The following is a 9,875-nucleotide window of genomic DNA, read 5'->3' on the forward strand; positions in this document are numbered from 1 at the left end:
CTCCCCCCAGCCTGTGCGGGGAACGGGAAGGGCGTCTTCAGCCATATCACACCAGCGCAACACCAGGGTTGCTCACGGCGTCAGAGACACAGAGCTCCCAGATGAGGGCTGAACCACTGCATGTGCTGTGTGGGGCATGGGAAGGGAGAGACACCTCAGTTCTGTAGTTGTGAGGTAGGGATGGGGCTCAGGAGCACTGGAGCACCCACGTCTGTGCCCTGCATGTTGCCCAAGAGCTGGCAAGGTCATATGGGGCAGCGAAGGTTTATCAGCTGCTTGCAGAGCTGCAGGGCAGCTTGAGCAGGGGCGTAGCTGATCATGTCCTGGACTTAGCAAAATTTGATGATGCTGCATTTAGCTGTGCTGGAAGATCTGACCATCTCTCCTAAAGCAACAGCGAACGCACAGAGCAAGAAGCACACCTTTGGTGGTCAGAACCCTGAAATGATGCTTCAAAAGCGAAATGTGCAGGAATGAGACAGTGTTTGCACCACCTACGTAAAACTAGGGGGTTTAGAGGAAGGAGCAGCATTTAACAAATCAGCATCCCCCAAACACTGAAAGCGAAACTAAGCATAAACGAAGTGAATCTGTTGATTGATTTTTTCCATTCCCCAGCTCTAAGAAATGTGACCAGTAAATAAGCAGCAGAAATAATAACACCACCTGCCTTTGTACACCACCCCTCCTTCACAAAACCCAAAATGCTTTATAAAGGGTGCAGCGAGGCTTGTTGTAGAGTCACATAAAGCAGAGATGAATGGGACCTCAAGAGCTCCTCTGATCCCTTACCCTGTCCCAAGCAAAGACCAACCCTTCCTCCCGCTCCCACGTAAACTGAAGCACAAGAGGTAAAAAGCCTTGCCCAAGGCAACGCAGCCTGCCAGAAGCAGGGATGGACAGAGAGCATGAGGCAAAACCTGACCCTACAGCAATCGGCAGGAGTTGAACAGCGGAGTCAAACTGTCACCACGGGTTCCATGAGCTCCAGCCCTGTGCTACATGCATAGGGCCACAGCGAACCTGAAAGAAAAAGTCAATTATTAAAAATCTTTCTGTCCTAATGAACTTGGGGGCAGCTAATAGTGTCAGAGAGGTGATCTGCATGTTTTCAGGACAATCCGGGTTGAGATGCTTGCTGCTCCTTGCTAAAATCATTTGCAGACGCCCAGCAATGACTGAAGGCCGATCGCTTGAATATCCTTTTAATAAAATAAGATTATGAATGCTGCTCAGAATGCAGTTTTTAATACTCCAAACATTGTAGACTAGCTCTCACGCAAAATTGAAAAAATTAAGAAAAAGCTTAACCATTAAGTCAGCTGGATGTTATCTCTACAGCAATTTAATTATGTACTGCTTCCTCACCAGCCCTCATGCCTTTAGCTCAGCAAATTAAACCACTGCAGACTTCTGGAATTAGACGGCTGAATTTGAAATCTTACTGAGACAGTTTGGGGGAAAAAAAAGGTAAAAAACATGTTTAAAAATTATAAGAATAAGCTCATCTTGCCAGCTAGTGAACTTGCTGACCTGCCGACACCTACAGCAAATTAAACCAACTTTCTATTCTAAAAAAAGGCCAAAGATTTAAGTTTTATTCCCTCTTTCTGCAAGCTACAAGCTTGATCAAGGAAGAAAGAAAACATAGAGAGCCAGCCCTTTTTGTCATGGGTCAGCCAGATGGCTGACAAAGATGTCTGTAATCTTTCTTGCCCACCAAATCTACAGTAGTTTGTACATTTTCTCCTTACCCACCTATTCACAACAGCAGAGCAAACAATCACCACACTGTTACTGCTGAATGTTTGGCTTTAGCCCAGTTGCCAATATTTTGTTTCCTTTCCCCCCCTCTCTTTTCCTTCTTTTAACAGATTGCTGCTGAGACAATTGACTTGTAGCTGAACAGCGGGTAACGACTAATGCATCACTTAGGGGATTTTTAAAAAATCTCTATTCAAACGTCAAGCACTCTTCAACCGCCAAAACCTGAAGGATTAACTTTTATTTTCTCTGGCAAATTTCATCTAAGGACTCCAGACCCAATTTGTATCATTTGCCTGGATGATTACACCCAATTTTAGATAAGGAAACAAAAGCAGAGAGAAATTAAAGGTCTGATTCTGCAAATCACTGGTCACTGTGTCATTGCCTACTGACTGTATTGACCCCGTGTTCTGCCTGTTCTCTGCTCCTCACTGACTTCTTTATTGTGTTTTCTGACACTAACTTTTCCAGTTCTAACATGCTGCCTTTGCCATCACTTAGTAGGGGAGGATTCAGAGGCTCCCATCGTCAACTGAGTGCCTGCCAAGCAGAAATGAAGATACCTCCTGGCTGGAGAGCAAGTGTGTGGCGCGCAGAAGGGGAGTCTCATTTGTGGAAGCACTCATAAAGTTTGGTGTTACTCAAAGTCTTGGGTCATTGAAAACGGCGACATGGCTGCTACTGCAAAAACACTGAATCCCTTGGACACAAACTTACTGCATCTGCCTAGGAGCAACAAACACATTCCCGAGCAGAGCATGCTGCAAACCCCATCTCCTCTCCTGCCCCTGCCTGATGTGGACAGCCCGTAGGAGCGCGCTTGGAGGCAGATCACCAGGACTGCTGCCAGTGGCCACTCCTCGCCTGTTCCCAAGGCCACACCTTGGTACCACTGTCCAGACAGTGAGTCTGGTCAGCTTTGAGATGCCTTCCTGACATCACCACCCAGTGACTCCCCCAGGTCTGTTTGCTTTAGAAGGTGCTCATGGCTGGGCCTAGCCCAACATTGGTATTTGGAATTTCCTTCCTATAGGATATTAAGTCATGCTGATAGAGCGTCAGAATGTCTGTACTGGTAGAGTACGGGGCAGAGGCGCAGGGGTACAGCTAAGGACATAACTGGGGTGTGATGAGGTAAAGGACTTGCCTAAGCGTATCTCATGGGCAAGATGCAATACCATCTCCTTGGGTACTCAGGAGAGTCAGCCTTTTGCTATCAGGGTTGTGTCACCTCTCTTGGATAAGGGACAATAGGAGGTTTAAAACACTGATGGCTTCCATTCAAGTGGAAGCACATTAGGTCGATGGCCCTCCTCAACCTAGGGAAGGCCAAATGTGTCTGCAGCGACAGCTCTTAGAACAATGCAATTTCCCTGGAAGAACAAAGAGATCAGATGTTTGCCCTGACTCTGAAACGCACAAAGCCACAGCACCTTGAAGGGAACTTGCAAGGAAACACAGGCCAACACCTCTGCAACAGGCATCTAGAAAAATATCCCCTTCCAGCCAGTGAAACTCTGCCAGCCAACTCTTGCAGGTGTATTCATGGTAATTTAAGAGAGCTGCTGCGTGTGCCCAAGGGATGTTCAAGAGCGCTGAAGAAACTGAGGCAAGGAACTGTGTGCAGCGGGGTTTATTATTCTGTCTAACCCTACATATTTCTTGTGCTAGTGAAGGGCTCTTGCAGCTGGAAACCTGGGAAGGTTCATGAGTTTGTCTGCTTCAATTATTGCATCCCCGTCAACAAATACCTGGTTTAGAGTGCTCCCAGTCTGATGAGCTGAAGAAAACTTACACGTCAGAGTCTGAGAGGAGAGCCAGAGTATGGGCTGCTCAGCACAAAGAGACCGGGAGGGACAGGCAGGGCTCTGCGGGCTGAGTGACCACCTAGGGGATCCATCCGGGTCGTGGCACAAAGCCAGAACTGGTCACCACACTTCTAATCCCACTAAAAGTAAGTGAACTATTGGCATGGGAGAAGCAAGGTTTGCTTAGTCTGTGGCAGAATCATGGACAGAAATAGAGGTGTTCAACACAATCTCAAGATCATTCTTCTTTTTTTCTCCTATTTCTACCTCTGTTTCTGATATTCACCGTGCCGGTCAGCACCATTTCCAAGAGTTCATCAGGTGCCACACTGACAACCAACGGTGATTTTGCTTCCTTTGCTGCTGCCTCAGGAGCAGGATGAAATTTTACTGCTTTTTGACTCACAGCAGGGAACTCCTAAAGTCACCTTGTTCCCACACAGCACTGTCACAAAGGTGTACACGTGCTCAGAAGCTGATCGTAACAGGGCAAGGAGCAAAAAGGTCAGTTTAATTACAATTGTTTTGCCCTTTGTTATTTGCCTTTTTCCTTGGGTTCTGTGGAATAAAAGGCAGATTTGCTTTTGTTGAACGTTCCTGTGGAGACTGAAAAAAAAAAGATCCTACTAAAAAAGCCTGTTGGAAATACCTACAGCAAGAATCAAAGCTGCTCCCCTGCCTGTCAGAGTCCCTCTTACGTGAAGCTGGTTTGCTAATTTGCCCATCTTCTGGAAATGCGTAAGAAATCCTGAAAGGATGCCTCCCTTCACAGCGAGTAAGACAGTCACATGGGGGAAAGAGAACACGGGCAATAAAGGAACACAGTTGGAAACGAACTCAGGCAATGGCAGTACCGCAAGCAACGGCCGGAACGGTGATTTGAAAACGGTGATTGTTACTTCCCCTTTGCACCAGATACAACGCGATCAGACATACGGGGGGAGCTAAATTCTTCCTTTGCACCATACACATTTGGCCCTCATGCGTTCGTCTGAAGTTGATCTCATTAGTACAATCAAAAGTGTACTTCAAAATGACACTGAATTGGAAATTCTTTACATATTTCTAGAGACTAACACCACACAGTGTAATTAAAGACATTATAATTAGTGACTTGATCCCTTCTGCTTTGACTTCACTCTGGTGTATTTATTTATTTATTTATTTTGGAAGGGTCTGAAAGTCAAATTCAGCTTTGTCATCTGCTCCTGCTGGGAGCTGTGCTGTTCTTCTGGAAATGCCATGGAAATGCTGGTAATGAGGTGCCAAAATCAGCAAGTAACATTCCCAATTTAAGGGCCAGCTCAAATATAAAGGTAGCTTGTATTTCTGCACCACAGGCACTTCTGCAAAATCCCTGGGGAAGAGAGAAATACGTTTTCTCCATATTGGCTTGGCCTTTCACTGCTAACAAGTCAGAATGAGTAACAGGAATTTTTCCAAGAGTAAAACAAATTTTAAAAAGTAAATAGAAAAGCAGGTGGTTTTGATGTTTAATTTTGTATTTTTATTCACAGTTGTCAGGTGTAACACTGAAAGAACCTCAAAGACACTGTTTAATCAGATAATTGCAACTCTGTTCACTTAAACCATGGTCACGAGGTCTAAAGTTGAGCCAAGCCATTTTGGCATACATTAACAACCGACCAGGAACCCACCCGTGTCTCAGCTTCAGGCAGCCTCCTCGGGCAGACCACTTCAGTTGATGGTCATCATCTAAGTGCACCTAGAGACCACGACATGGAGAGGCACACAAGCATGAGGCTAGCCAGCCAGAGAAGGATTTCTGTTTGACAAACGAAGAAGCTCAGATACAAGGATGTCTAGAACTCAAAAGCATCCTCTAACTACAAGTGTCTCAAGCTTCGAGAGTGCAGCCTAGAGCGGCTGCTCTACAGGGAGAGCGCTGACCATCACCTTCTCAATCTGAAGTCAAAGGCTATTAGCATCTTCGAAAAAACTACACTGGGTTAATAAATCTTACAGGGTTCATTTGAGGTCAGAGGTGCTGAAAGTGCCCCAGAACAAACTGTGCTTATCTAGGCAGTTACAGGAGCAGCTGAAGCATCCAGAAAAGGCTATGGGGACACAGCACAGAGAGGAAACGGTCATCTCTCAACTTCTGCAGGCCCTTTAGAGGCCTCAAAGGAAATGTCCTGACTTCTCCTCCCAACTTTCCTTCCCTTTCCTCATCCCACCTCTATTCTTAGCAGCTTTGTCTGAGAGCTGGAAACAGAGCATGGTTTCTCAATTCATCACCTCCTCTTACCTCATGTTAACTCAGACCGCCCAGGGTGGTGGCAGAGGTTTTAACCTTGCATGGAGCCATTGTTTTTGTTTATGCAAAGACTGATTTCATCAGCTACTGAGACTTGTTACAGGCTTGAGATTAATCTGGTTTGATACCAACGATTTACTTCCTCCAAACAACATTACATGGTCCTGCAAATGCTCTGCCTTGCCCAGATCTTAAGCTTTGCACTCACTAGCAAGCACTCAGTGCCAAAGAGTTACCTGTTCTCATGTTCCACAAATGCTGCTGTTGGCATGACACATGAAAACGACACCAGAACACACCGTGGTTTTGTCCCTGCTGCATTCACCAAGACCACTCAATGACATCTCGAGATGAAACTGGCTCAACAAGTTGGGCAGCTTGCAGGGCTGCTGGCTGGGGAAGTCGCACCTGCACTGCTGCCAGCAGACAGCAAGAGCAGACAGCACCCAGCTCTGCTCTTGGGAGTGACTTCCCATCCAAAACACAAGCGGAAAACTGTCGCTTTCCTTAGTCCCATTACTACCTACTCTATGTACCCCATCTAATCATTATGACATCTGAGTGCCTTTGTGTGTCAGCTTCCTGTGAAGTAATCACCTAAATCCCCCTTCAAAACAAAGCGGACCCTACTGAGGAACTCACAATAGGTGCCTTTCACTCGCAGGACAACCTTGGCCTCGGTGGCACTTGTAACAAAGCTTCCATATGTGCCCCAGTATGGGCTGATCAGTCAGATCAACTCCTCACAGGATCAGAGCCTGGACATTGGGAAGCACTAAGCAAAAGAGCCTCACAAAATTCCCCATCTTCCTGACAAATTGTTAAAAAAAAAAAAAAAGGTACAGAACACGAGTCTGCCACAGCTTTTATCCACCTTTGTGGGTCTGTTTGAGGAGATAAAAGAGACGCACCAGCTCCAAGGGGCGATGTGTCAGTTGGCCCCAATCTCAGCGACTGCCCAGCCATTGTCTGCTCTTCAACCCCAGGCTGGGGCTACTTTTTAATCTTTCCCTTGGCAGATACCCTGTTTTTTCCCTTCCCTGCGGGAGGAATCGAGGGTGATAAGTTCTATTCTAACAGGAAACAAGTCAACAAACCTTTGGGCATTGCAGAGAAGAGGTATTTCTATAGCACTAGCTGGGATTAGATGCATAATGGATCAATGAAAGATCGCACCGTTTGACAGTTATAGTGTCATTCATTAGCGTTAAGATTTGAACCTGAATCAACAATTTAGTTGGAAGATTGAAAGAACTGCCTTCGGTATTTGAAACAGAATAAATTGCAACAGGCCTGTAAAAGTCCCCTGAGGTGTCTCTCTTTCTCTCCCTAGACATAGAGCACTATATAGATCACTTGTGCTGAACATTCAAAATTAGATGAAAGTTGCTGAGCACCTTCCTAGGAAGCAGAATAAGCGAAACTATTTATGAAAAGTGAGTGGGGGAAAAAGAAAGTAATTTTGGTTTGCCTATCAAAGCAGTCCAAGAGCATTCTTGACTGTAGATCGAGGCACTAACTTGTTATGCAGTCATCACCTCTCATAAATAATAATGCAAAGAGAGCTAATAATAAACTGCACACCCCTTTCTCATACACAAACACGCAAATACACACATTTAGGAACCACTTGCAAATGAGCAACACTGACGCCATCCACTTCCGTTGTCACAAAACTAGGGCAAACTCACTCTCAATTAACTGCACAGAACCCAAAAAATTAACTACCCAAAGGACTTAGACACCGAGTTTTAACTCTCAGCTCTTTATCATCCTTTCATTCCTGGATCAAAACCCCACCCACTCACTACTAAGTTACTGAGAATTTAAACATGAAAAAAAAAGTAATTCCACAACTGGGTGAAGAACTTTGTGGGCAGTTAATGATTAATTAGCATTACAGTACGAGACAGCCTGGTTTCCCAGTAGAAGCTTATTTTGATAGCTTTTTTTTCTCTGTAGAGAAGTCCTCTGGCACAAGGACTACGTGAAGCACCCGTGCCCAAAACTTTCCTCCTTGTTTCCGAAAGGCAGTGAGTAGAAGTAACTATAAACGCTCTGTGTACCAGGTGATCTTAAAGCCAAGCCCCATGTCCTACAGCCCAACCAGTGCAAGGGAGCTATGGTGGGGTGGCTGCACTGTCCCCTCCTCTGGGGACAGAGCACTTGGGTGCTTGCCCATCTCCCAGCAAGGCCACCTAAACCTGGACCTGTATGCACCTCTCAGCACAGCTGTAGGCAGATTTGGACACAGGATGATGTCTAACCTGTTGGGTGGCCAAGAAAAAAGTTTAACTCCCTACTCCCGTTGGAAGAACTTTTTCCTGTGGCTGTTTTCTAGCTGTATAAAATCAACATAGCTTTTCCTTTTGGCTTGCAGAAAAAGAAAACAGTAAAACAATATCCAGGGTTTTATGAAGTAGCTACCTACATAACCAGTTTTAGCATAAATAAATGCCAAGCCAGCAGATACCGGGAGGAAGAAGACAGACCATAACTATGGGAGGAACAGAGACAGCTTTCTACAGCAGATCATAATCAGCACACAATCGGCACAGAAAGCTATTACAGTAAAGGGATTGTTTAAATTATGATAGAAGCATTAGAGACATTTCTCTATCTGGTTCCTTGTCTGTGTTCATTACGCAAGTCAGTTTTCAAACTGCAGTTGCCAGTGAAAGAGCTTCCTAAATCACTTCCTAACTATAAATAATTAAAAAAAAAACCCCACGACAGTCAAAAAGCAATGCAGTCAAACCATATTCTGCCTGTTGCTCTGAGATTTTGGCTGCTGCTGTTGAAACTGAAGTCGGATGTTGATGTTTAATCCGTTGGTGTTGAGAGAATCAGAAAGACTAGACATGCCTAAGCCTGTATCCCATCCCTCCCTGACAGCCTGTGCTATTACTTTGAAGATCGTTGTTTATTGCTGATAGGCATCAGCCACCTGCATGTGCCACTCGGCAGCATCCTGAACTGCCAGCCACACCAGCTGTGCATGGAACGACTGTCACTCGGTGTTTCACATCTGTAAGGCTGACTTGAGTGAGCAAAGGTTTGGGGAATACAGCCTTTACAGTAGGGGCTCTCACAGATGACAGAAATCTCTCTTAGCGGCTCTGCAAAGCACTGTGCACACAGCCCTGTAATGCCAGTCAAGCTATCAATAATAACAAATAACAGAGCCTTAGTTACTGACAGTAAAAAAGATGTTTGCTTGAAAGCGCTCACCTGGGTGCTGCTGCTGGCTTCCAATACCTGCAGAAGAGATGCTGCCCGTCAGCATTGACGATATGGGGCAGGTCCTTGTATGGGATGTTTTGAGGACTCCGCTTTGGTGAACTTTCCTCTGGCATTCTGGAAGAACGACCTGCAAGGTGATGGAAGAAACAAGACATGTATTAAAATAGGTGAGGGCAAAAGAGAGGCTGATGGGCTTCCTCTCCACAGACATTCAAGAAAGTCAGTCAGAAAGGTGAGCACCACTGATGGGAGCCTCCCTCCAAAACTGCAGCCAAAGAGCCCCCAAAATCTTTACTGCTTTAAAGCAGAAATGTATCATTTTGTGTTCAGAAGGGGGTCACATTTTGGGGTAGGGCATTGGAGGGGAGGTAAGACGAATCCACCACCAATACACTACAGCTTTCTCTCCCCCACTTCTCCCATCTGTGTTTATTTTGCATCATTTTATGAAACAGATAATAAAAAGAGTGTTTTAGCTGCAATCAAGTACAGACTGTGCAGCAACCCCTACAGATATGAAAAGACAGCTGCATGAAAGATTTATCTCTGCCTTAACATCTCCAAAGAACGGCGGAGGATTCGCAGCAGAGGTATCTGCCACCGTGTCATCATTAAGCTCTTCTCTGACATCTCAGACAGGAAGGTGGCGGTGATGGGGAACGAAACATTTCCAGGAGAATTCGCAACAAACCTGTTCTCATCCTGTGCAAGGGTTTGCATTCTAGTGAGGAGCCGGCATCGCAAGTGAAACGCAAGCAGAGAAGGCTTTTGGTATCTCG

General features: G+C 45.5%; 1 protein-coding gene across 1 annotated transcript in view; it reads right to left on the reverse strand.

Moving 5' to 3' along the window:
* MGLL (monoglyceride lipase) overlaps positions 1 to 9,868 on the reverse strand; it is a 58,866-nt gene extending 48,998 nt beyond the window's left edge. Inside the window, exons 1-2 of the mRNA XM_010144582.1 lie at positions 9,788 to 9,868; positions 9,085 to 9,223 (exon numbers count right to left, since the gene is read on the reverse strand). Coding sequence (XP_010142884.1) covers positions 9,085 to 9,223; positions 9,788 to 9,797 — 149 coding nt within the window. The 5' untranslated portion in view covers positions 9,798 to 9,868. The remainder of the gene's footprint in view (positions 1 to 9,084; positions 9,224 to 9,787) is intronic.
* Positions 9,869 to 9,875: the final 7 nt, after the last annotated feature.

Source organism: Buceros rhinoceros, unplaced genomic scaffold (assembly GCF_000710305.1).
Source record: "Buceros rhinoceros silvestris isolate BGI_N320 unplaced genomic scaffold, ASM71030v1 scaffold16541, whole genome shotgun sequence".
NCBI classification, from domain to species: domain Eukaryota; kingdom Metazoa; phylum Chordata; class Aves; order Bucerotiformes; family Bucerotidae; genus Buceros; species Buceros rhinoceros.